At 58.2% G+C, this 26478-nt stretch overlaps 4 protein-coding genes across 4 annotated transcripts; all 4 read right to left on the reverse strand.

Moving 5' to 3' along the window:
• Nucleotides 1–535: 535 nt before the first annotated feature.
• Nucleotides 536–1552, reverse strand: LOC104346042 (olfactory receptor 10A7). The gene has a single exon (XM_009950675.2). The coding sequence runs from the start codon at nucleotides 1550–1552 to the stop codon at nucleotides 536–538; it is 1017 nt and encodes a 338-aa protein (XP_009948977.2).
• Nucleotides 1553–12588: 11036 nt separating this feature from the next.
• LOC104346040 (extracellular fatty acid-binding protein) lies at nucleotides 12589–16884 on the reverse strand. The gene is made up of 7 exons (XM_009950673.2): nucleotides 16693–16884; nucleotides 16263–16402; nucleotides 15614–15684; nucleotides 14862–14972; nucleotides 14245–14346; nucleotides 13959–13981; nucleotides 12589–12766 (listed from the first exon to the last, which is right to left on the reverse strand). Exons 1-6 carry the CDS (start codon nucleotides 16786–16788, stop codon nucleotides 13959–13961), a joined length of 543 nt encoding a protein of 180 aa, XP_009948975.1. The 5' UTR covers nucleotides 16789–16884; the 3' UTR covers nucleotides 12589–12766.
• Nucleotides 16885–18128: 1244 nt separating this feature from the next.
• On the reverse strand, nucleotides 18129–20516 carry LOC104346041 (lipocalin-15). Its single transcript, XM_086475913.1, has 7 exons — nucleotides 20421–20516; nucleotides 19877–20016; nucleotides 19585–19649; nucleotides 19180–19293; nucleotides 18588–18689; nucleotides 18452–18473; nucleotides 18129–18285 (listed from the first exon to the last, which is right to left on the reverse strand). The coding sequence occupies exons 1-7, from the start codon at nucleotides 20514–20516 to the stop codon at nucleotides 18282–18284; spliced, it is 543 nt and encodes a 180-aa protein (XP_086332039.1). The 3' UTR covers nucleotides 18129–18281.
• Nucleotides 20517–21916: 1400 nt separating this feature from the next.
• LOC104350317 (lipocalin) lies at nucleotides 21917–26421 on the reverse strand. The gene is made up of 7 exons (XM_086475832.1): nucleotides 26405–26421; nucleotides 24347–24503; nucleotides 22981–23120; nucleotides 22807–22883; nucleotides 22529–22642; nucleotides 22170–22271; nucleotides 21917–21942 (listed from the first exon to the last, which is right to left on the reverse strand). The coding sequence occupies exons 1-7, from the start codon at nucleotides 26419–26421 to the stop codon at nucleotides 21917–21919; spliced, it is 633 nt and encodes a 210-aa protein (XP_086331958.1).
• Between the last annotated feature and the right edge of the window lie 57 nt (nucleotides 26422–26478).

Here is a 26478-nt window from a genome sequence, read left to right on the forward strand (position 1 = left end):
TTACCAAGGGCGCCGTCACATCAAAGGCAGTGTGTGGACAGCTTCTCTACCTGGGAAACACCTATTTTTTTAGGACAAATGTTCCCAGAATTAATTATTGGGAGAACTCCTGTGGCCAAGCAATTAGCAATTTTACAAAGTCCCCTCCTAGTCTATTGAGGTCTCCAGAGGACATTGAGTGCCATCCTTCTGTCTGAGAGGGTGAAGACCTCTGCAGTGCTCCACATTGCAAGGGTGGTACCTGGCTCCTGGGATGGGATGAGACCCAGCTCACCTGCCCGGGGCCGTACCGGCGTGAGTTGACCTTTCCGAAGGTGGCACCGCGAGTTCCAGCCAGCTGTGCTGGGGACTTTCAGACACAGCGGGAGGCAATGCTGCGAATTAGGTACTCAGCCCCCGAGTCCCCACTGGGCAACAGTGGGTCTGAGCACTGGACGCGTTGGGGAGGGAGAATGAGGAGCTGCTGGTTGTGCCTCCACCAGCACCATGTGGCACCGCCCAACCAGGAGCCCCAAACCCCTTCATGTGTGTTGGGTCACCAAGAGCCACATCCCTGCCGTGGGGAGGGTGGGGATCGCTCCATGGTGATGCCTGCACCGTTGGCGGACATCTGTAACACCCCCCTGCTCAGGGCTTTCTTGATGGCCCCTTTGACCTTGCTGTTCCTCAAGCTGTAGACGATGGGGTTGAGCATGGGGGTCACAACAGCACACAGCAGGACGAGGACCTCATCCATCACCTTGGAACCACAGAGGTGAGGCAGCAGGTACACAATGGCCCCGGCACCCAAGAACAGGGGCATGACGGTCAGGTGGGAGGTGCAGGTGGCCAAGGCCTTCTGTGTGCCTGCTCTCTTCTGGAGGACAGCCCCGATGATGTGAACGTAGGACACAAGAGCAAGGAGGAAAGAGCCCATCACAATAGTCCCAGGCAAAGCATACAAGGCAGCCTTGCTGAGGGACGCATTAGGGCTGCAGGATGCCTTCAGCACGAAGGGTGCATTGCAGAACAAGTGGCTGATCATGTTAGACCTGCAGAAGGGCAAGCAGGCCATGAGGAAGGCCTGGGTCAGAGATGAGAAGGAGCTGCTCAGCCATGAAACAACCACTAAGCAGTGGCACACCTTGCTCATAAGCACTGGGTAGCGGAGGGGGTTGCAGATGGCCAGGTACAGATCATAGGTCATGGCAGCCAGGAGCACGCACTCAGAGCTCCCAAAGCAAAGGAAGAAGTAGATCTGTGTGATGCAGCCCCCAAAGGAGATGGTCTTCTGTGGTGAGAAGGAGTCTCCAAGTATCTTACGAAGGGTGACAGAGGAGTAACAGATGTCCAGGAAGGAGAGGTGGCCCAGGAAGAAACACATGGGGGAGTGCAGGTGGGCATCCAGCCAGACAAGGGTCACAATGAGCAGGTTCCCCAGCAGTGCCACCAGGTAAATGAGTGAGAAGCACAGGCAGAGGGTCACCTGTGTTCCGTAGGCACTGGAAAACTCCAAGAGAAGGAACATGGTGGGGCTGCTGACATTTCCCCGCTGCAGGGACTCAGGGCTCATCTACAGGGAGAGCAGGAGGAGATAAAGACAGCTAGAAGGAGGGTGAGAGCTCATCCCTGCTGTGGGGCAACACCAGCCCTCTGCTCTGCTGTGCAGCGGGCTGAAGCCATGCCACTGCCCCTGGCTGTCCTCACAGGCCACTGCAGGGGCTCAGGGGGCACCTGTCGGGGGGGGGGGCAGGTGGTAGACCTCAGCCCATGGGACTCCAGTCCTCAAGGCAACCCCCAGCTCTGTGTCACCTGAAGGGCACCAGAGAGAGCTGGGACCTCACCGCTGCGGCCAGTAAGGATCCTAGGGACTGATAAATGAGAGTGGACGAGAACAGCTCCTCTCCCACTCCAGATTTTCTGGGCTGCAGCTGGAGTGTGGCCTAAAGAGCCCACAAAATGTGGCAGGTTGGACCCTGCCTGAGCAGTTGCTGCCTTTCATGGAAGCAAACTGTTTACACTGTTAGTGAAGATCTCCTGTTTCCCCTCTCCATCACAGATTGCAGGTGCGGATCTCAAAAAAAAAAAAAAAGAAAGAAATCTTTAAACGTTACAGACAAAGAAGGTGTCTGCTTGCATATACTGCACCGCAGATGTTAGCCTCATCGTCACACCTAGAAAACAATGCAAGGGAGGGACCTCTGGGAGTCTGAGAGACCACAGGAGGACCAGAAAGGCATCTGAAGGTGACTGTGTGTTTCAAACAGACTTGAGGGTGGCAAGGAACAGCAGAGACACTAGCCTGCAGGAAAAGAGAAAGACCAAATCTAATGAGAAACTGGAGCTCAGGGATGAACAAAGATGAGATACAGAAGATTTTGAGTATGAACTGAAAACTACTGAATCCACAGGAAGAGCAGTGAGGAGATGATTGGAGATTCACACAAGCCTGCAAGGAGCTGTTGGTACTGACAGGGCTGTCACCAGGTCCTTCCAGAGAGAAGGGGGAGCATCTGCCAGGAGCGAAGAGGAGGTGGATGCCAGGCTGAGAAGACTTGAGCACCCTCAAAGGACATTTCAGGCTCCCTCCGAGAGGGAACAAGGACACTCCCAGCATGCTGGCGATGTGCTCCACGACAAGATCTGTCCTGGTGCCCAGCAGTCGAAGTGTGTGTGTGAGAAGGGAGGAGGGAGGGAGGAGCAGCCATCCCAAAGTTGGGTGGCGCAGAAAGGGCTGGGGTGCTTGAGCAGCTGGGAGCCCTCATGGACGTCCTCTTCCTAGTGCAAGGAGGCACGCCAGCGGGAGAGAAGCCTTCAGGGACGTGATGTCAGGCTTTTAACCATGAAGGGAATGGAGGTCGAAGGAGAGGCATGCACTCTCTGTGCTGGTTTGGGATGGGCTGGAAGGGTAGGAGCTGGTAAACAAGGGCATAACTGCAGAGGGAAGGGAAGCGCCTGTAGGGGTAAGAGCAGCTGGGAGAGCAATATGGGCAGCAAAAAGCTGGTGACTCCTCCGTCTCAGGAAGAACAGATGGTCCATAGGAAATAACACATACAGTTGTGGCCTCATGCAAAGCTGGTGTGGAGGAACTCAGCTCACTACATGGAGTCACCCATGGCAGCAGATGTTCCCAGAGGTCAGAAATATAGCCAGTGTGATCAGAGCAGAGGCAATAGAGGTCACAGGAGGAGAAGGTAAGAACGGGAGGTGGGGAGAAAGGGTAGCACAGCACAAGACGTTGAAAGGCACCATCAAAAGATCTTCTTGGTTCTAAAATGCCTTGGGAAGAAGGGAAAGGAAGGTCTGCCCAGACAGCGCTGAGAGCCTCTCGCAGATCCCTCAGCCAGACTACGGTGAGGACAAAGCCCCAGGAGAGAAACTCTTCCAGGAAGGGTAACTCTTCGGAGTGGGGAGCATACAAATCACAGCTTTTTCTGTAATGGTCATTCCAGATATCCTTGGATATGACATCTCACATACCTCTTCATCAGGTCACAGCATGAAGCAAGCTGATGGGGTTTTTTTGTACCTGTTCCTGAAAAATAAGCTGTTTTTAGAAGAGCTACCGAGAAAATAACTTCAGCTAGAGTAGGCATGAGTCAATGCCATTTTGCGTAAATGGGAAGATCAATAGGAGCAGACTGGTGGCTGTGGCTGTGAACAAGCACAAATCAGGACAAGTGAGGAGAGCTGGTTACTGCAGCTGGGCAGATTTGGGAAGTTGAGCATGCAAACATAGGAAAGAGCTGGGATTTCATGAAAGCAAAGGTGCAAAACCCAGCTAAAAACTTCCTCTTGAGCACAAGGCAGAGGCTGGTGGAGCAGGGCTTCTCCCCTAGCAAACAAGCAACCTATACACACCGAGGAGGATGTTTGAAAAGAGTGGGAAGTCTGCAAGGAAAGAAAACGGTCTGAAAAGCAGTAAGCAAAGTCTGCACAGAAAGGTGAGGAATGCAGGGAGACCGTGAAAAGCGCTTGTAGTGTTATGAGATAATATACGCCATTCAGCTATGTAGCTGAAGGACAGGCAGCCCCGCAGTGCTGCTCGGTTCAGTGCCCTGGAAGTCAGACACCGCCCACTCCCAGCTTTCCAGGAGGACAACGACAATTTATGGCAAAGGTAGAGTGGCCAGTGACAACACGAGGGCATGGGGACAGCAGCATCAAGGAGCAGGGAGAGCCCTCAGAGGTTTGCTGCATGTCAGCAGGGCTGCAAGAGGGGAGCGTGGGCACACCTGAATTCAGCAAGAATTAATGCTGCTTCTGCAGTGAGGGTGCGAAGCATCTTAGTGACGGGGGCTGTGTCCACTGGGAGAAGAGAAATCCTGCACCAGGCATTGCAAGGCTTTAGGGGAAAGAAAAAGAAAGAAAACTAGGTGGGCACAGGAGCTCTGGGACTATGGAGCAGTCTGCCTGCCTACAGGGTCCTCAGCTGGAGACCCAGTGGTCCAGTCAGCCATGAGTGTGGCACAGGATGCCAAACTGGCCATGGGGTCAGTGGAAAGGTTTCCAGGCCACGTGGGAAAATGTTAATGCTGCGGTACGTCAGTGAGACCTTGCTGCGTGTTGTGCGGGGAGCACACTTGAGAGGGAAGCTGAGCCAGGCTGTCACGATGCCTGGAGAGGGGAGAGTCCATCGGAGAGGACACAGTGCGATGTGGTCAGCCTGGAAAAGCAAAGCCAAGCAGGGAGACAGCTGCAACATCGCAAAGCAGAGCCCTTCGCTCGAGCATGCTGCTGTGGGTAACGCTGGCATGGGCAAGCCTGCAAGATCCAGCAGCTTAAACCCAATTTCAAAAATGACTTTGACCCAGGAATCATCTCCTTAGATCTAATGCACTAGGGTTTGGACAAGGAGCCGAGGTCTCGCCCAGTGCCTTTTCAGGAGGTTTGGGGCCCAAAGGGATTCTGTGATTCTGTAAAGTGATGACATCATGGGGCAAAGGCAAGAGGAGTTTTGGTTTCTAAATCTGTTTGCCACCACTGAAAACTTTTTCCCTCTATCTAAGATAAAGATGTTCTAAGTACATGTAGGTGTCAACAGAGCCTTTGCATGGGTTTAATGAAGCAGAGGTCAAAACGACGTGCCTGGTTAGCCTGGAAGACGGCACACAGACAAACCTGGTGCAAGACCCCTGGGCAGCACATCCGCCCCCAGCTCCCTCCCTGTGCCCTGTGGCCTCCCCAGAATTGGGGACATACCAACGATCTGGTGTCCCCAGGGCACCACCACAGTCTGGGCTACCAGAAAACCAGCTTGGCTTCTCTGGCACCAGTTGCCTCACTGGGAGGTGGAGGGTGCAGGAGGGATGAGGCATGGCAGACCATGAGTTTCCCCCAGCACTGCCCTCCAACCCATGGGCCAGCAAAGGAGGAGATGACAAAGGTGTTGTGCGACTGGGATGCAAGTGGCATCTTCATTTCATTTTCCGGTAACTGTAGGGGTTTGCAATTACATCTGCTGATCTGATAGTCATTAGCTAGATGATCAGCCAGTCATTGGAAGTGTCTGTTTGCATTTCTGCTAATTAAATTGCATTTGATTTGCAATCAAATCTAATATGAGACAAGTGAGCTTGAGGTAGACTCGGGAGCAGCTGACGGGTGCTGCTCTGTGGGAAGCACAGGCCAACCCCACGGTCTCACTGGGTTTGTAGAGCTGCGTCCCGGGAGCACTGACGGGAAAGGGGCTGTGGCACGGGTGACCAAGGGACACGTGGCAGCTGGGCAGCGCCGTGTTTGCAGTAGGGGCAGGGCTCCTGCCGTGCTGCGAGCAGGCGAGCTGCAGGGCTGCGGACTTTGAGACGTCTGCCTGGTGCCTGGGTACTCGTCTGGCTGCTGGGCAATGAGCAAGACAGCAAGAACACGCATGCCTGCTGGTCATGGGAGAGGGGCACAGAGCAGAGCAGGGCAGAGCCAGCCTGGCAGGACCCTGACATGGGGCTGACTTCTTCCATCCTCGATCCTAGACCTGTCCTACCCTCAAGCACTCACCCCACACAGATGCGGGACACCGCTGAGCCAGCACCCACACGGCTCACCTTGAGAAGATGCTTTCTCTCTTCACACCAGGTGTGTCTGGCAGCACCAGTGGTTTGGGACATGAGGGTGACTTCAATATATTCCTGGGAGACACTCAGGAAAAGATCCCTTCTTCCAGCACAGTCCATAATTGCCTCACACAGCCCCACGGGCACGGTGCTTTGGGATGCTGTGGGAGCAGGGACGTGCACCGCAAGGGACTATGATGTGCTGAGTCCTGTGTTCAGTGCCCGACTGTGGATGTCCCCCTGTGGGGTGCACCAGCAGCATCCCCATGGAGAGGGCCCCAGATCTCCAGGGGCCAGCACTGGGGGCAGGTCTGAAGTTTTCCTTGAACTTCTTAGAAGTTAGAGACCCTCTGAGGGGCGGTCCTGCAGTGGAGCTGGACTAGTGTGGTGGGCTCTGCAGCCAGAGTGTCTCAGGATCACCCTTAAGCAAGATCCTGATTCCAGGAATATGTCAGAGTTTGGCTCTTCAGCCTGTGCTTTCCTTTTCTAGCTTGTTTTCCCTGTTTTTGCAACCAAGACTGTACCTCCTGGCTGGATAACCTTGGTTCCTTCTAGACAATCTAACCTAGATTTAAGAGCAACTCAAGGGGCTCTAGCAAGTGTAAGGTGTGTTGCCTTTCTGAACTGCTGCTCAGAGACGTTCCACCTCTGAGAAATCTGGGAATCTGGAAGGGGAGCGTCACCCCAGATGCACCAATCTGCAAAGGTCAGGGTGGGACCTGAGAGCATCCGCATCTCTGGGGAGGGGAGAGCAATCGAGACGCTGGCCAGAAACAGGAGCACCTCTCTCTGATGCAGCACTTCTCCCTGCCCCTCTAACTCAACCCTCTTCCCCCTTTCAGCCCACACAAGTGCGTTTTGGAGCCTGAAGTCATCTCCTTTTGTTTCACTGTAGCAGCCTTGGCCTTTCCCTGTTCTGCCCACAGGTGACTGGCAGGAGTCAGCAGTGCTGGGGACAGCCCCAGGGGCAGAGGAGGGAGGGCTGAGAGCACACCAAGACCATGTGTGTTCGAGTGGGCATCTTTCCTGGTATTGGCCACAATTACAATTAATTTACAGATGGTCATTAAGGAATAGATAATTTCTACGAGCATTTGGTGCCCAGCAGGCTGTGTTCAGCTGGGTTCCTTGTTATCAGTCCCATTGACGTATCTCCATGGCCCAGGGAGCCACAGGAGGACTTCTGTTGGAAGGCATCCCAGGGGTCTCTGGTCCTACCCCTGCTCAGAGTAGGGCCAGCTTTAAAGTTAGATCAGGTTGCTCAGGGACTTGCCCACCTCTGTTTGGATACCTCCGAGGATGGGGAGGTACTCAACCACATTTTTGGACATGCTGTAGTGCAGGACCACCTTCATGATGAAGAACTTGCTCCTTTCGTCCTACTGGATTTTGCCATGTTGCAGCTCGTGCCCATTGCCCTCCATCCTACCACTGAGCTCTCTGGGAAGAGTCTGGCTGCACATCTTCTCCACGTCCTCCCCTGAGGCAACTGGAGACAGCAGACAGATGTCTCCTTTGCCTTCTTTTCTGAGGGATGGACTGGCCCACCTCTCTCAGTCTCTCCTCCTATATGCTGTGCTCTGGGCCTTGACCAGCTTTGCATCCTCCACTGGGCTCTCTGTGGTCTGTCAGGACCTTTCTTGTAGTGGGGAGCTCTGTACTGGACCCAGCTCTCCCAACTCAATCTCCCAAGTGCTCTCTGGAGCTGATGGCTGCCCTATGCTACCCCAGACCAGGATGCATCTGGCTGCCTTTGCTGCAAAGGCACTGTGCTGACCGACGTTCAGCTTGTTGCCTGATGGACACCCAGAGCTTTTTCTGCAGTGCTGCCATCTCCATGCAGGCCCAGTCTGCCCAGTTGCACGGGGTTAGCCCATAATCCCAGCAGGATTTTGCACTTGCCTTGGCTGAATGTCAGGATATTTATGCTTCCCCATTCTGGGAGCTGCTGTGGTCTCTCTGAATAGCAGCTCCAGCATAACAGCCTGTCTCCAAAGCTTTGCTGTCCCCAAATCTTGCACATCGTCACTGATGCTGGGCATTGCTGGGACTGACACATCTTCATGCATTACAGGAGATGCTGATGCTGGCAGCTTGGAAAGTCCCCAGCCACGTTGCTTCCCACCTTCAGGCCACCAGACATTTCCCATCAGCCATGTTGGGTCAGCTAGTCATGGAGCCAGGGAATAAAACCATGTCCTGAGGTGATCCAGGTTGAAAACAGCCACATGTTTTCAACAGCTTTCAACACCTGGAGGAAGCGGGGATGTCCAAAGCTGGTTGCGTTTCGGGTGCTGGCGCCTCCTGAAGCTGTGGCCCAGAGGGCACCTTGCTGTCCCAGCAGCACTGAGATTTTTTCCTCACTTTTAATGGGTCTCAGTTGTGTTGTTAAAAGTTTCTGAACTTCTGCAGTCTTAACTTCTGTAAAGGCTCCAGGGGGCTTTTTGTGCCACTGCAATGCCTGGGGACAGGAGCTATATTTGCCCCTCCTCAAACCAGGGAGCAAAACCAGCATTTGTTCCCCCGTGGGGCTCAGACCAGCGCAGAGTTGTCTATAAGCAGCAACTGGTGATGTAGAGTTGACTCGCTCCTGGCCCGTGGGAGTTCAAAACACATATGCCTGTGCTGTCGAGAGGCAATGCCCACTGCCCAGATGCCGCTGAGGGGTGGGCAAAGGCCCAGCTGGGCTGGCACCCACCAGGTCCCATGCCCAGTGGCACTTGGGGAACCCCATGGTCTCACTATGCACCATCCAAGACAGATGGACAAGGCCTGATGGCCACATGTCATTGGAGTGACTCCTGCGGTGGTGACCGTACCGCCAGCTGATGATGGTGATGCTGGCACCGGTCACATCCAAAGGGACACCCAGGAGGCTCTAACACACGGTTGCTCCAGGAGGGTTGGATGGGCACCTGTGGGCTCGGGTTTTTGTGGTGGCCAAGAGCCCACACGCTCTGAGCAGCAAGCGAGACCTGGCTCATGCTAAAATCAAAACACCATTGTCGTGACAGCCAGTGCTATGATTAGAACCAGAAATGATCCAATACAGCCGCAATTTATTTTTGAAAGGGGAAAAAATGGAAAGTCAAGAGGATTAAATATCACATATGGCACAGAGATTGTCTGGAAAGACCAGCTTAGCATCACTGTGAGCGCTTAAGCTGATATTAGCAAATACAAACCCTGAACAATGTTACAAAAGGAAAGCCTAAATGGAAGCCAGTGCAATTAGACCAATTTAAAGAAGGTGATCAGAAATAAGATAAATGTTGTTAAACTTGCTGAAGCCACATCCACATGAAGACAGCAAAATGAGCTCTGGTAAATTAACTGGCAACAACATAAGACAAGCAACAGACACCAGAATTTGCACTTACAAATATTCCTTTCCTTAAAGGCACCAGGAGAAGGAATTTAACCCTAGAAAATGTTTGACCAGTAGCCAAATTCAGAGTGAGTATTCAAAGAAAGTAACGTGATAGAAAAGTGAAGGAACTCTGCATCTGCCTTGGCTGAGGAGGAGCTGTGGTGGATCCCCATCCAGACAGTCTCTTTTGCAAACACTTGAAAAGGTCCATCCTACCAACACAGAAGTGCAAGTGAGTAGTAAGACAGAGGAGATGGAATTTCCAGTCAAACCAAATCAGGTGTGAAACTAACGTTTCACTGCAGCATGTTGTCTGCTGCTTAGACTCACCTTTGCTACCCCTGGTTTTCACCAGAAGACTAGAAGAAGCAAATATACTGTTTTTTAAAAGAGGTTGTCAGAGGTAAAGAGACTGCAGACAGGTAGATCTACTATGCAGTGCGGGAAGATACTCACAAAGGCTGTAATAAATGGCGGACCTGGTTGATCTATGGACAGATTATGTCACAGGGGAGACCAAATCCAACTTTTGCACAGGAAAATCACACCTCAGAAATACAGTTTCTGGAGGACTCAACAAGATATGGGCATCTCCTGGTCAGCTGAGAAGGGTCTTCATCAAAGCTTGCAGGAGACAAGTTGTCACAGCCAAGGGAGGAAGATCCTCACTTGGATAAATGAGTGGCTGAGAGAGAGAAAAGGGAAAGAAGATCACTGAGGGAGCTCATTGTGCAGACATCTTCTAAAGCTTCTCATCCACATGCAGCAGATGCCAAAGGAGGCAGATGTAGCATGAGAAGCAGGAGATGATTGAGGAACAGGACAAGCCACTGTGTAAATCTAAGCTGTACTGACACCTTCTTGGAGGTGGGGAGGTCCAGGACTGGTCACCCAGCCCCAGCAGGGATGTGGCCTAAGCAGGGGAGGGAGGAAGAGAGAAGGTTGAGAGGCACAGCTGGGAAAGCAAGGAGACTAGTTAAAGATTTAAGCTCTGGAACAGCATGAAGAGGATGGATAGAGAAGATAGTCTCCCATCACCAGCAAGCACTGCAGCCATTGGCTGTGAGTCTCCAAATTGCTCCTCATACATCAAAGGCTGGCCCAGCACCTCCCTTGCCTCAACACCTCTCTGCTCTCTCCAGCAGCCAGCTGGGACCCGGATGCCTGGGCTGATCTCTGCCGCACCAGCCCGCTCCTCGCCATCCCATCTTACCAGCACGCACCCACACGCCCAGCCAAGGAGCTGCAGGTGAAACCGCTGCGACAACCGAAAGCGAGCACAGAGATGGGCGGTGAAGGTCCTCGCTGCAGGATGCCACCAGTGCTGAGGGGGTGCCTCACCCCAGGAAGCCATTAGAAACATTCAGGGAAGAAAAGTCCCATGTCATTAAACACACAGTGACATCTGCCCAGGTTTACTGGGAGAATAAAGGGGGGCAGGTACAACCCTCTTTTCACCCTGTCCCTATGTGCTGCTCCTTGCCCCTGCACCTGCCTGTTGTTGAAGGCAGGGTGCTGGGGAGGGTCTGCATGGTCTGATGAGCATTGGATGAGCAGCAGGTACAGGGACAAGGTTGAGGGATCGTGGGGGGCTGCTGTGGGGACCCCCTGCCTGCTTTGCATGGAGGGGACTCATGCCCAGAAAAGAGCTGAAATTGCGGCCTGCACACATCCTCCTCTGGGGCACAGGGAGAAAACAGATGGACAAAAGTAGGAGTGGAAAATGCCAGTGGCAGAGACAAATGATCTCACTGCTGCCTGGCAGGGTGATGCCTGCACACGGCAGGAAGGAACTGTTTGGCTGGAACACAGTGTGGAGACACTGGGGCTCCCCGTCACACAGAACCCTCGGTGAAGGGCATTTCTGGATGTTTTCATCTGCATCAGTACATGTGCCGAAAACAAGCCTTGAGGCAAAGCGGTGTGTGGGCCTGGCACTCTTGGGAGCGCGGCAAATGCTGAACTGTTCCAGTCCAAACCGCCGGGGAGAATTCCTGCTGGAGACGCTGGGCTACTTTTAAAGAGGGTGGAGATGATGCTGGGTTGGGAAGACCCAGTGAGGTCCCTTGCCCTGCAGCTGCTGGGAGGTGTCCAGCTCTCATGATCAGGAGGGGCAGTTTCCCACATGTATTTTCTCAGACCGTGGGAGGAGGAAGGAGCACCTGGGAACATCCCGAGGTGCTCAGCTGGGATGACACCTTACAGGGGTACCTGTCACCATCATGCAGCAGCGAGGCAGAACCTGGGCTGAAATGAATGCCCAGGTGACTGGCCAGGCTGGCCAGGGGCGGGCAGTGTGGAAAGGCCAACAGAGAGGATTTTGGAAGAAATTTCTTTTCCAGGAGAGGTACAAGCTGCTTCACACCGCACCAGATCTCAGTGCCTGCGAGCCCTACCTGAGCCCTGGAGATGACCATGCGTGAGGTGGCAGGGCTTCTCTGGGGACATGGGTTACCCTGGGTGGGTTTTGGTTACTCCTGAGTGGATTTGAGGAGATGAACAGAGCAGGAAGGGAAGGAAGGAGTGGGATTTCAGAAATATAAATTCAAAGGAAAGTACTTTCTGGAGGCAGATGTCCAACACCAGCAGATAATCTGACTCCTGTGGGGTCATTTTCTGCACAGTGCCCAGGAGCAGAGACCATGCTCAGCCCTGCACCAGCTCTCTGGATTTGGGTCCAGAGGATTCAGACCCTCACCCACTTTCCACTTTCCACCTTCCACCAGCCCTGCAGCACCATGGGACTGAGAGGTCCCAAAGCTGAGTCTTGCCGCTGCCTTGGCCCAGCCCGAACTGGTGGATGAGAAGGGTTCCAGGGGAGCAGAGGGCTGCAGTTGCAGCAGGGCGAGCAGAGGGAAGGTGAGTTGGATGGTGGTGGTGGTTACAGCCCTCCAAACTCCAGCCTCAATTTCTGTGACAAATTCCCACGGCCTTTCTCCACCCAGCCCCTCGTGCCCACGGGATTTCCAGCCTCTCCACACTCCTCGTTTCACCTCTGCCTGGCCATGGTCCTGCTCCATGGGAGGCATCCAGGAGGGAAAATCCTAGTGGGCTCCAAAAATGCCTTGCTTAGGCGAAATCAGCCCAGCAACACCCCTGGCTGTTCACCATCTGCAGATGTTGCTGGGAGATTAACAAAAGGGACCCCATGCCCGAGCACCCCGTTCTCCCAGACAGCTACACCAAGCTCCAGGGTGAGTTTCTGTTTATTTGGCAAAAAGGAGGGAATGTGTGCTGGAGAAGCAGGAGACATGTCAGAGCTTGACCACTGAGCTTGGAAGAGGGGTGGCAGTGCAGCAGCGTGGGGCTTCAGAGCATGGGTCTTGTGTCACTCAGCAGGAGCATCCACCAGCCAGCCTGTGCCTCCTAGAAAACAGCCGGGAGAGGTGGGCTGAGGTGAGGAGGTGAGGAGGTGTCTTTGTTTAGTCAGTTGTTCTATCACCCAATGATCCCCTCACCCAAGGACGGGAACAAGGAAAAGGAGAGGATTCCTGTGAGCTGAAATGGAAACAGATTTAATAAAATAATTAACCCCCCCTATTATTAATACTAATAGTAAAATAAAGTACACAAAGCTATTCTTAGCCCATGTAGTGGTTGTGAGCTGCATGTGCCCAGCAGTGGATGCTGGATGCCAAGCCCTGCGAGCACCACAGCTCCAGCAAAAGCACGATGGTTACAGCAAACAGGAGAGCAGGCCTCGGGAGCAGAATGACGGGCAAGACCCTCCAGATATGGAGACCATTGAGGAGGAGGACCTGTCCCCAGCAAACTCCAATTTCCAGTGAGTATGATATCCACGGTACACAATTCTTCTGATGGCCAGCTTGGGTCAGCTGCCCTGGCTTTCGTTCCTCTTGGCTTTAGCACCTGGCTAACTTGAAACTGCTGGACCTTGATCATTAGAGACCCACATACCAGGCTGGCCGTGAACTAAAACAAAGTGTCTCATCAGCTTTGTTCTCACCAAATTGGGTGCTGCACTCTCCTCAAAAATGAAGCTTTCCTGAACAGAAAATTGATTCTCTGCCAGCAAAACCAGGACAGGAGGCCAATGGGGAGGGTCAAGCAGGGCTCTCCATCAGGATCAGTGCATTCTCTTCCAGCTTCCCCCAGCTCTGTAGGGTGAGCTGCCTCCAGCAATGGGTTTCTAGCTAACCCCAGTGTATGGGTATTGTGGGAAATCACATCTTGTGGTGGGACACCAGCCCAACCTGTGGCTGGTTTTGCCAGTCCACAACCCCAAGGTGGTCCTTTTGGTAAGAGCTGGTGTCCCGGCCCTCACTGCTGGAGGAGCTCTGCAGCTGTTTCTCCACTCAACTGGCGGTTTTGGTTCATGTGCCCTTGCTCACTGCCAGGCAGCTGCACCCTGGGGGTCCCCGCTGCAGAGCAGCCCCAAAGAGAGCAGTCCTACCTGGGTGTGAGCTCCAGAACAGGTTCAAAAAACTCAGCCCCCAGAGTAACTCCAGGAGTTCACGGTGGCCCTTGCTGGGGCACCAAGGGGGGCAATTTCCAGCTGAGGACATTGCAAACACCATGTTGCACTGCAGCAACTCACCTACTCGTCGAGGCTGCATTCCTCTGTGAAAACAAAGAGAAAGACTGAGTCCAGGCTTGTGGTCTGGCTAGTCCCGTTTAGCACCCAAAATAGACAACCCAGGAATGAACTTGAGCAAGGTGAAAGCCAAGACATGCCAAGCTGGAGCGCCTCTTGCTACCAGCACTTTCTCCTGCCAGCTCAGACCACAAAATGGTGGCAGTGATGCACCGAGCTGGTCCTTGCTGCACATCCTGGCTCCCTGTATTGACCGAGCCAGCCTGACACAGCGCTGGGCAGTGCTCACCCTGGCTGGGCAGCATCTTGATCATCCTGTCAGTGAAGCTCTTCTCCCTCGCAAACTTCTTGAACAGCGCTGTGATTTTGGGGCTCACCTCCTGGGTTCTGCCTAAAGGCAAAGACACAAGTTAGCTCCAGGCTGTGGCGTGTCCCTGCACCTCCTGGGCAGCTGCTGAGTGCACCCAGGTGAGGATGGGATGAGTGATGGTCCCTGGGACAAGGCTGGAGGCAGTGGTGGAGGTCCTGGGGAGCGGTGGTGGCCAGGCACATGAGACACCCCTCCCAGGGGACAAGATGAAGCAGAGGTCCTGGCATCAGCACAGTGTCTCCTCTCCTGGTTCCCATCTCTACCACCTCTGCCCCTGTTGCAGCAGGACCCCCGCTTGTCACCCCGTTTCACCAAGTGACTTACCCCAGGCCATGGCCTCCCAGCACAGTGCAGAAGCCTGAGCCCCAGCCTCCCCTGCCCCAGCCCTGCTCCCACACCCCTCCCAGGGCAGGAAGGCAGCGGTGAGGATGGGATCTCTCCCGCAGGCCCCCCTGACTCCTGGCCTCTTGGGACACTATGAAGCACCCCGGCACCTCCAAGCAGTTCACCCTGGTCAGACACCCCCAGCTACGCACTGTAGAGCCTCAGCATGTACAAGGTCTTCCCGTCCTTCACCCTGGAGGCAAAAATGACCGCGTACGTCTTGCCATCGGTATCCACCACCTTCATGGTTTTATTGCCTCTTTCTGCAAAAGGACATGGAGGAAAGTGAAAAATTAATTACTCCCTCCTGAGAACTCCCCCGCTGCAAAAAGGCTGTAAGAGCCTGAATCAGGATGCCAGGGGCCAGAGCCACCCAGCCCGTCTGTCTTCTGTGTCTCCCAGCTCCTGGATTTTCCTCTTGCTGATGCTCCTCTGAAAGCCTGGGGGAGCCCACAGACCACAGCAGAGCAGAGGGACATCAACACAGGGAGGTCTAGGGTCGGTCACTGCCAACAGCAGAGTAGCCCGGCCAGCGTCAGACTAACACTTGGGCTGGGGATGGGGGGAAGCCACTCTCGCTTCATCCCACGGGAACATCCATCACAGCCCCTTTGCACAACGAACCTGCTTTTTGCCGGGGTTTAAGCTTGGTCTGAACATGCCTTATCCCAGAGCAGCTTCCCAGAGGGAGAGAGCCGGGGGGAGTTCGCCACTCTGGTGGGACACCAGCCCTGGCATGGAGCAGCACTGGGGTGCAGCTGGCAACCGGCTACAGAGGGACGTCCCAGCCAGGACCCCAGGAGAGACAGGCAGGCACCCCTGTTTGTCCCTAAACAGCTGCTTCAGGCAGGGATGTTGGGAAGTGCCTCCACCCCAGCCTGGGGGCTGGTCTCCCCTCACTCACCAGAACTGTAGTATTCCCCTGGGATGCCCGTTTGCTTGTAGAGCCACTCTGATTTCATGCATCCCTCCGGGCTGCAAAACAGTGAAGGATGCTCTGGCTGGGGTGAAGTGACCCACCCTTTCCCTCCCCTGGGGATGCTGACTACCTGCTGGTCACTACCCCAAAACTGGGACTTGCTGTTCAGAGACAGGATGGTGTGACCAGGGCAGGGGGGGGACAGATGCCACCTTTGGAGCAATGGTGCAGCTCTGGAACCCAAAGTTCATCCTGTGGGGTCACACAGCCATTCCCTTGCCCATGCTCTGAGCTTCTGGGACGAGGCTGGTCCTGCTGGGGAATCTTTAATCTTAGGGTCCCTTATCATCCTGCTGCATCCCTGCTGGGAGGAGTAGGGTGTCAGCCTCTGCGGTGGGATCAGTCCTGGCTAGTGCTACCCCGAGCCTGCCTGGCCTGCCCTGAAGAAGGTCCTCACAATACAGCTCTCCCAAGCTCTGTTTTAAACCAGAGGGCTGGCGGTCCTGCCTCACCCCTTGGCCAGGTCTTTGGTGGGTGCTGGGTGGAGGCAACCCAGGTGGAGACCCACCGGTGAAGGTCTAGGGAGGAGGTCGGTCAGTGAAGCCCATGGAGAAAAAAAAAACTTGGCACTTACGTGAGAACTGCAAAGGAGACCTTCAGGTCGCCGTCTCCCAGGACCGTGACAGTGGTCATCCCCATCTTCAGCTGGTCCTTCCTTTGGAGGAATCTCTCAGAGTCAGAGGCCAGAGCAACGATGTACCATTTCCCTGCAATCTAGAAGTGAGGGCAGGCTGTCAGTCTGGAGGAGCAGGCTGTCTCCTCCCTGGGGACCAAACCAGGACACCCTCAGGCCATGGGGCACCTGCATCCCCTCCAGCACCAAAATCTCCACTGGGACACTTATGCTGGAGCTGGGTGACTGCACTCACCCAGGTGTGACAACAGAGTCAGCTGTGGCTGTGGTGTCCCCAGCTGTGCCCAGTAAGAAAACAGCTCTCCAGTCCCCACCCTGGTGACTGGAGGTCACGCTCCCACCTTCCCTTCCCCGGCATGCTGTGGATCACCTTGCTCTCGTCCAGCCCCACAGCCCCAAGCTCCTCAGCCTCTGCGGGCAGCAAGCAGAGCAGGGCCAGCCCCAGGATCAGCCCCAAGGTCCTCATCTCGCCACAGTCTCCTCAGGCTTTGTCAGCGGGGTGGAGAGCAGCGCCAGGGCTGCCGGCTTTATAGCACGGTGCTCTCCCCGCCTCTGCCCACCCCAGCACTGTGCCAAGCTGCAGGGTGTCGGCTTGGGCAAGGTGGTGGTTTCGAAGCGCTGAAATCACTTGAAACAGCCTCCTGTCTTGCGGAAGAAGGGAAGTGCCTGCAAGCCCCAGGAAAGGGCTGAGAAGTGGCATTGCAGGAACTGTTGCACCAGTGCTGAAATCTAAGATTTTCCCGGTTTGTTTAGTCGCTTGTGAAAGAACAAAGAGAGATTTGTTTCCTAGCCAGCTGACGAAGGGCTGCCAGGAGGAGCTGGGAGGTCCTTCCCGGCATGGGCCGTGGCAACACTTCACCTAGTGACCCGTCATGAAGGGGCTCAGTGACCCGTGCCTCTGGCCAGGCTGGCGTCTGCTCCCAGGCTGCTGCTGGGGTTGTGCCCAAACCCAGGCGTCTGCACGCCGCTGTCGTGACCTGCCGCTTCAGGGCACTTGGGGTCTGTGAAGTGGGATGCCCCTGGAGTGGGGCAGGCAGAAGAAGGGGTTTGTGTCACGGGGGAAGTGTGTCCTCTCCTTCCCAGGGTGTGATGTCCCTTGTGCTCTGGCTCTGGGGGTTCCTGGGGTCACAGCCACAAAAGGGTCCATGCTGCATTCTCACAGCTCTGCGCCTGGCTGGGCACCCAGGGACCCCTGCTCTGGGACAGGCGGCAGCGGGGGGACCAGGGGCTGCCTCCACTCTGCAAGAGGGGGAGGAGGATGGATGCTGGCCTTGGGGCTCATGGTAGCATGGACCTGCCTTAGTCAGTGGGCAGATGGGGGCACCAAAGGTGATGGGAGATGGGCATGGGGGTCCCAATCCTGCTGTGCATTGACCCTGGGCAGCCACGGCACAGCCCCACTCTGGCCTGGGTGGCCCCAGGGGGGGAACGTCATCAGGGAATGGGGTGTCCTGGGGATGAGCTGCCTGCTGAGAGCCAGAGTGCATACAGGCAGGGCTGGGGTCTGACCGCTTAACCCTGCCCGCCCAGATCTGCTGCCCACCCAGCCGAGCTCCACGAACCCATGTTCATCCCAGCTTGATTCTCCCCTGCCCATGTCCGCAGCGGCTGCCCCACTGCACCTTTCCCATCCTCTGCTCCCCACGCTGGGCGCAGTAAACAACGCAGCAAAGGAGCCCCCCAATGCCCCTGGGTGCTGAGAGGAAGGGTCGGATCCAGGACGGCTGGGCTCAGGGTGCCTGGGGAGCCTGGCAGCACCCCTGCTCCCGCCAACAAAAGCACCGAGTTCTGGGGTAGCTTCTGCACCTGTTTATTTAGGAGGCTGAGGCGTGATCCTGACACGGGGCAGCGGGTTTGGCAGAGCCCGGCTGGGGAGGATGGGAAGGGGGACCACAGAGCGGGGAGTGGACCCCAGTTTCCCCCAGGCCTGGAGGACACATGGCCCTGGCACTGGCCCCTTCAGCTGCAGGGAGGCAGGACAGAGGATGAGGATGAGTGGTTAGAGCAGGGGAAAGCCAATGTGATGCAGAGCCCCGAGGCAGGCGAGGGGCTCCCTGGGGGAGCTGTGAGTCCCTGCTCAGCCCAGGCCATGCCGGGAGGGAGACCTGGCTTCCCCTGGCCACACTCACCTGATGGCTTTGGTGCACTGATCTGTTGAGAAGAAAAGAGAGGGGTGAGAACGCCACGGGGAGTGCCCTGAGCCCCCATGCAGCATCCCCATGCAGAGGGGCCGTGCGTGCCACCCCGTGCCCTCCTGGCACTCACCCGATTTGGGCAGGACAGCCAGCATGTCCTCGGTCAGGCCCATGGTGGGGATGAGCTCTTTGAACTTCTGCAGGAGGTGGGGGCTCACGTCTTGCTCCCTTGCTGCAGCCAGACACCCAAAGTGGGGGCTGGTGAGTGCAGGGGGACCCAGCAGTGAGCCCCATGGCAGGGGTCCAGCTCCCACGGGGTAGAAATGGGACCCCAGGGAAGGGCAAGGCAAAGCTATGGAGGTGCAGGGTGGACACTGGACAGCCCATGGCTGCCCTAGGCTGGCAGCAAAGGGGCACAAGCCCCTTGGGATGAGTGACCCACCCACCTGCGGTGGTATGGGGCAGCTGAAGGGGCTGGGCGTCCACAGCTGGACTGGCACACTGCAGGGGGGCTTCAGTTCAAGCCACAATCAACTGGGAATATTTTTGGTGCAAGGTTTCATTCACCCCAAAATCAATTCCCTGGCTGCCAGCACATTGGGTGCTGGTGTTGGTGGCCCTGGGCAGCAGTAGGGACCCCAGCCCCTGCCCCCCACCCCCCACCAGTGCCCATATGCCTTCCCGGGGAGCTGTGAGCACCCATCCCCACTCCTGACACCCACTGAGGAGTTGCAGCATGGTCTTGGGCTTCTGCCCGCTCTGCTGGAGCTGGTGCACAATGGCATAGCTGCTGTAGTCCGTCTCCATCACACGCAGGTCCCTCTTCTCTTGTGCTGCTAAAGGACCCCAGATGGTGCCTGGTCAGGCAATGTGGCACAGCCCAGGTGCCTCCATGACCCCTGGCAGGGCTCACGGCTCAGGGCCTGAGCCCCAGATTTGCCCAAGGTGGGTATGAGAAAGGAACCCCTGTGCGATCTGGCAGAGCCAAGCGCCCACCCGCAGCACAACCTCTCGCTGAGTGATGGGGCCAAACCCGCCTCCCGCTGCTACTCGGGCGCAGGGGACTGGCGATGCCCACCCTCCATGTCAGGGTGCCCATGGCTCCGATCCCCCCTGCCCACACGTACCCAGGTAGTGCCCTGCCTGTCCTCTTTGCTGGAAGAGCATCTCGAATGTTTGGCATGTGTCCGGCCTGGAAAGAGAAAATGGAATTAGTAAGCATGGCTGGATGCCATGTGGGAGGGCAGGGGGGTGACAGGGCAGGGGGAGCCCAGCCTGCCTGGGGGATGCACCAGGACACAGGCAGGACCAGGTGCCACAGGGTGGCAGGTCTGTGCGAGGATGCTTCTCACCCAACCACCCTGGTGAGGGGGGGGAGTCCCCTGGCCCATGACAGACACAGCAAGAACGGGCACTCACATGGGCCAGAACAACTTCATAGCCATGTTCCCCTCCGGTGTGAAGCTGATGGCAGCAACAAATGACTTCATCCCGTCCTTCATCTTCAGGAACACGGAGCAGTTGGAAACAGCGGCTGTGACATGCCATGTCCCTGCAAACTGCAGCAGGACATCACCAGTGGGCTTTGAGAAAGCCATGGGGACCTGCCACCTACCTGTGTGCAGAACACCCTGCCCTGCCCCGTGCCAGGACAGTGGGCAGAGCATCTGGCCCATGTTCCCTGGGGAAGCACCGCGCGCTTGGGGGCATCGTGGCCCCGGGTGTTGGTGTCCCTGCGGCGGGGCCACTGCCGGGTCTGGCCTCAGCGGGCAGGAGCTGGCCAGGACTAACCCTGTTTTGCACAGGCACCCATGCTTTCCTGGAAGCTGCCCTGGTGTTGGCTTGGGGCTGGGACCTGGGGGTGCCTGGGGGTGCCCAGCCGTGTCTGGAGACGCAGCACCCTGCCTCAGGCAGCCTCTCCAGCCCAGGCAGGACGGGCTGGGTGGGCACCCTGGGCTGTTACCTTCTCGGCGCTGAAGTCCGGCTGCACAGGGACCTCGGCGCCTGCCTGCAGCAGGCAGAGCAGGGGCAGTGCCAGGCTGGCCAGTACCTTCATCATCCTTGCTCCAGAGGCTGGTTGCGAGCAGGAGAGGCTGCATGGACCTGCCTCTTCCCGCACCCACCTTTATAGCCCCCACTGCTGGCAGCACCCCCTGCCCGCCCCCACTTTATGCAACCGGTTGCACAAGAGCAGAGATAACTTGTACCCGTGTTAGGTGACAGTGTTGGCCCCTTCCCCCTCTAATTGCCCAGTCCCGAATGAATGCAGTCTTGTATGAGACCCACCATGGAGCACGTTGGGGACTGGGCAATGCCTCGTGCCCGGTGCTGTATCTGGGATGAAGGTACCCCCAGTGCCCCCCTCCTGGCTGTCGCCTGCTGGCCCCAGGGTCTGGCAGTGCCAGGACGGATCCTCCCTCAAGGAGGAGGATGGCTGGGCCAGTGTTCTAGCCCAGGGCGCCCCCAGAAGGGGTTGTGGCTTCCCAGGCTACTGGCAGCAAGCACGGACCCTGCTCCCAGAAAGGGTCCAGGCTCATGGTATGGACAGTGGGCTGGTGGCGGGGGCGCTCACAGCCGACCCTCTGGTTCATGTCTGTCCTTCCCCAAATTGTGGGGGGGACCCCACACCTGTGACCCCTACCCTGTGATTGCCCATCACCCTTTTCCCACACTGCCAGCCTGCTCTCTGGCAGGGAGTCTGAGGCTGGGGTAGCCCTAGGGTACCCAAGGGGGCAGATGGGAGCCGATCTCCCCAGCAGTTCCCAGCCCTGGGGACCCCTTCTCCTTGGATGGGGCAGGTTTGGTGGCCAGGCAGCACTGTGGCGTGGGGCTGCGACTGCACCCAGGGTCCCTCCCCAGTGGCCCCATGGCCAGGAGCTGGGATCAGCCCTGACCCCCGGTGCCAGTCCCCCAGCCCACCACCACCATGCTGCCCCCTCTCCATTGCCCCATTGGGGCTCCCCCCCAGCGATGACCCAGGAGACAAGGGTGGGGGGCTGGTTTTATACGGGCTTTAATGGGGACGGGGGTACAGGTGTGGGGTGCGAAGCCAGGGAGTGAAGGCTGCTGCAGTGCTGGGGTGTGCTGGGGACGGGACGAGGCGGCCACCGGCTCGCAGCGCTCTCGGGGCTCTGGCCGGCAGCAGCTGGTGGGTCTGCCTGGAAGAGATGGGAGGGAGAGTGCAGCTGAGCTGGGGGGGGGGAACATGGGGGGACATCAGCCCTGCCAGCCCTGCGCCCTGTGGATGGGCACCCGCCACCCAGGGCCTGGCGCAACAAAAGAGCCACCCCATGGGGATGCGGTGGGGGATCCCCAGCAGGGGTAAGGGGAACCCCCGCGAGCAGAGCAGCCTTCGGGGGCTGGGAAGGGGCTGGGGGCTCTGCAGGGTGGAGCAGCTCTGAGCACCCCCCATACACTCCCTGCAGGGCTGGCCTGAGCCCCAGCAAAGGCAGGACTCACCTAGGCAGCATCTGCCATGCATTTGTCTGCAGGAGGAAGAAGAGTCGAGATCAGCAACTCCAGGGGCTGGGGGACCGCTGACCCCCCGCCAGGGACCCCGCATGGGGCTCTGCCCAGCGGCACCCAATGGCTGGCCCCAATGCCAGCTCCACAGGGAGGCAAGGAGAAGACAGGAGGGTCTCTTCCCTCTCAGCCCCCCCGGGGTACCTCCCCCGCTGCTCCCTACCGCCCCCCTGGCCCCCCAGCTTCTCACCCGTCTGGGGCAGGATGAGGATCTCTTCATCCGTCAGGCCCTGCTCCCTGGAGAACTGGGTGAACCTCTCCAGGCGCTCAGGACTGAGCTCCTTCGTCCGGCCTGCAGCCAAGAGCAGGGTGAGAGGCAGCTGCCCCCGCAGCCCTCAGTGAGGGGTCACGCTGCCCCAGGGTGGAGGCAGCTCAGTGAGGGACAGGTTCCCCAGGAAGGGGGTCCTGACCCAGCCTTCCCGTGGGTCATCCCAGCTTGGGAGGTGATGCTGCCCTTCTCCCCCAGGGGAGATCCCCCACTGAGGACAACCCGGGGTGTCCCAGGGTGGTGGTGGGGTGGGCGGCATGGGGGTCCCGGGGCAGACGTACTGTAGAGCAGCACCATGGTGGAGGAGCCAGTGCTCTTGGAGATCTGGGTGGCCACCAAGGCGTACTCGTTGTAGTTGGTCTCCACCACATTGATGTCGTGCTTGCTGCCCCAGCCTGCAGGGGACAGGGAGGGCATGGCTCAGCCTCAGGCACCAAGCCAGCCCCGAGGTGCTCCAGCAAGGGCAGGAGCAGGGACAGGCGACAGGGTGGCCAGGCTGGGAGCTGCAGCTCATCAGGGGCTGCTCCACAGGAGGATGGGCTGAGAGCTGGGCACTTACGTGGGTTGGTGTAGCTGAACCGCCCCGGCTGCTCCGTCTTGGTGTAAAGGCTGTTCCTCTTCTCACACTGGTCGCCCCTGGGGAGTGCAGCACGAGAATGTCAGAGGGTCTGGGGGGGATGCTCCAGCCCACATGTAGCACCCCTGGCTCACCCACCCCACCCGACGCCCGTACTTGGGGTAGGTGGAGGTGACTTCCAGGTTCCCATCTGCGGTGGCAGAGATGACCGTGGTGCACATCTTCATCAGGTGCTTCTTCTCCTTGAACCAGTCGGAGTTGGAGGCCAGGCCGATGCTGTACCACTTCCCCACGAGCTGCACACAACCTCTGCTCAGTTGCCAGCTGGGTGCAGATGCCATCTCGCCCCTCGGATGCCAACCAGCCCCAGTCCAGGCCACCTTCCCCTCCCCTGCCAGCCTGCGCCCCGCGGCAGGATGGCATCCCGGGGTCCTCATCCCCCAGGGAGCTGCTACAGCTCTCAGTGTCCACAAAACCCAGTGGCCAGGAGAGCCTTGGTTTATGACATGCCCTTCACTGCCCGGCATTTGGGATGTTTCCTTCCTCTTTGCCCCAAGCCTGGGGAGGGGGTGATAGGACTGCCTGGCTCTGAGATGCCATTTCCATCTGTCTGGGGGCACACGGAGGGGTCAGGACCCCAGGGGCAGCACAGCTCATCCCAGCCTCGTCCCTGGGGCTCCCAGCTTGGTGCACCCAGAGGGGAACTATCAGCCTTGGAGATGGGCTGTGCTGGGACCACCCTTGCAGGACATGCCAGACCTCCATCCTTGCAGGAGGTGCCTCCGTCCCCATCACCTCCCTGGGGTGGCTGAGTCCCTCAGGACCCCTCCGTGGGCTCCCTGGAGGAGCAGGCAGTGTGGTCCCTGCCCCGGTTTGGTGGGACAGCAGGGCTGTAGGGCTTGGGGCAGGGGCCCTAATGTGCAGCCAGGCTGGGGCTGTCCTGCCCTGGGTCCCGCCCACCATGGGGGGAGGAAGGGGAGTGCAAGCACCCTAAGTGTTCCAGCACCCTGGGGGCTGAGAGGGCAGAGGGGTGTGTGGGACCTCCCAGCAAAGCATCCCTGTTTTTTTTGGGACCCTGGGCTGGGGGGGATGGGGGCTGTGTTGGGGAGGAGGGTCCACGGCCCATCTCCATGCTGCTGGTCAAACTGGGCTTATAGAGTTGTATAGAATCATAGAATGGTTTAGGTTGGAAGGGACCTTGAAGATCATCTGGCTTTCCTCTATGCCCTCTATAAAATCCCTGGGCATCTACACCCACCCGACGGCACGGCAGACAGCCCAGCCCCACACCTACTCAGTCCTGCCCCACAGGCTGGAGCCTGGATCCTGCATCCCCTCCAGAGCCACCAAACCCAGGCCCTGGGGGGGTCCCCCCAGTGATAGAGGGGGGGGGCTGTGGTGCACCGTCCGCCCTGTGCCTCCCAATGCCACCTGCAACACCATCTCCATGTATTTTCAGGGCGAGGATCCCCCCAAAACCCCCCAAACCCTCGCGCAGGTGATACCGGCCAGGTTGGGTCACCTTGTCCTGCTGGAAGTCGCTTTGCAGGGGGATGCTGTCCTGCGCGTGCAGGGCCCCGAGCAGGGCCAGCCCCAGGACACCGAGCAGCGTGGCGTGCATGTCGCCCACCGAGCCGAGCCGAGCCGAGCCGAGCCGAGCGAGAGGAGCAGGCAGAGCGCTGCAGTGCCGGCGAGCTGGGCGAGCCCCTATTTATGGGCAGGCTGTGGGGTGGCCCCAGGGGGGCCAGCCCTGCCTCCCCCCCCCCATGCCGTTATGCAAGCAAGAGCAGGGGCGAGCGGCGAAGCCAAAGGGCAGGCAGGGGAACCTGCAAATGTTTCCCTCCTGTTGATAGATGACATGTTTGCTTCAGGGTGCCAAAATGCTCTGCAGCAAAAAATACAGCCTCACAGCCAGCACAGGCGGCTGTCCCAGCCCCCAGCACCGCAGAGCCGGGGGGCCCGTGCGGGCAGCTGGGGCTGCCCCCAGGCAGGGCAGGGGGCCAGGGCCGGGGGCCAGGGGTTGCTGGCTGCCCCGTGCTCGCAGGATGGCTTCACTCAGGCTCGGAGAGGGGCCCAAGCAAGGTGGAGGGGTTGTCAAGTGCCTGCCAGGTCCTGATCCAACCCATGGGACTCATGGGCACCTTTGGGGGTTCCTGCAGGACCCCCTGCCTCACCCTGACCCAAGTCCCTGCATTGCCCAAGGGAGCGTCTCGACTGGCCCCACCGCCCCTTGGGGGGTGTCCCACCGAGGGCAGCTCCAGTGCACCCCGATGGTGAGCTGGTGGGGGCTTGGGGTGTTGAGGGGGAACCAGACCCCAGCCCCAGGCAGCCCCGATGCCCAGCTCCCTGGGGACCAGCACGCAGCCAGGTGGACCCCCAGTGCTTCATCCTCTCCCTATGCCACCCTGCACCCTTTGCCAAGGGGGGCTGGGAGACATCCTCCCCCTTGGTCCGGGGTCACCAGTGGGCGCTGAGCTGCCTCCCCTTAATTTGGGGACACCCCAAGCACCCACAGGGTGAGGCCTGGGGACGAATGCTGGGCATCAGCAGCAGCACCCATGGGTCCAGCAGGGTTGGCCGGGCAGAGCATCAGCCCGGCGGCTCTCCCCACAGCACGGCCCTGCCAAGGCCCTTTATGTAAGGAGCATGTTTTCACAACAGCTGGTTTTTCCCTCTGGCAGCCCACCCTGCCCGCCCGCCCCAGCACATTCCCTTCCCCGCACCCAGCTGCGAGCCCAGCCTGGCCCTGCACCCCACGCGCCAGGGGCCGGGCTGGCCCCAGCCCTGCGGATTTATGAAAACAAAACAAAAGCTGAGCCGGGCAGGACTGAGCATCATGAGAGCCTGGCTGGGGCCCCTCCGCACGCTGGGCTGGGGGCTCAGCCTCTGTCTGAGCCCGCTCTCGGGGGGCAGGGTGCCAGGAGGAGCTTTCTCCATTGGGCATCAGAGGCATGGAGCACCCATGAGGGTTCCTGTGGTTCTGCACTGGGGTAGGGACACAAAGCCACCCTCCTGCCTGGGCGTCCCTGGCTTCCTGCCCTGCCCAGCAGCAGGAGGGGGTGCCCAGGAGGGACCCCCTCTCCAGGCACTCCAGGGGGGTGGCAAAACAGGGGGCCAGCCCAAGGAGCTGGGTGGTAAAGCTGGGTGCAAGCTCAGGAGCATGGGGGCACGTGGTGGCACACAAGGACACCAGCGGTGACGTGGGGCAGGCTGAGCCCGCTGCCGGGGCTGGGGGGCACAGTTGGGATGGAGGGACGTGGGCTGTGAAGCACCACCGTGCCTGGACACAGACCCAGGGGCTGGCACCCCAGAAATGGGTACACGCCAGATAAGCGCAGGCTGGGCTGAGCTGGGGTGTGGGTGCAGGGGGGTCTTCGGGGACCAGCCCAGCTCCCCAGGGCGGGAGGGCAAGGCTCTCCCCTTGCCTCCCATCACCCTGCCATGGCTCCAGCACAGCACAGCCCCTTCTGCGGTGCAGGAGGGTGCAGGGCAGAAAGCGAGTCGGATCCGTAACACCTCGATGCTGCCAGGCTCAACTGGGAGGCCTGGGGGGGGGGGGGGGGTGCGAGCGTGGCCGGACACAACTGCCCCGCACATGGGCAGCGGGGACAGGGGCTGGCTTCGGGCGAGTCACGTGGCAGTCCCTTACATAAG

This window comes from Leptosomus discolor, chromosome 19, assembly GCF_034619465.1.
Source record: "Leptosomus discolor isolate bLepDis1 chromosome 19, bLepDis1.hap2, whole genome shotgun sequence".
In the NCBI taxonomy this organism is placed as follows: domain Eukaryota; kingdom Metazoa; phylum Chordata; class Aves; order Leptosomiformes; family Leptosomidae; genus Leptosomus; species Leptosomus discolor.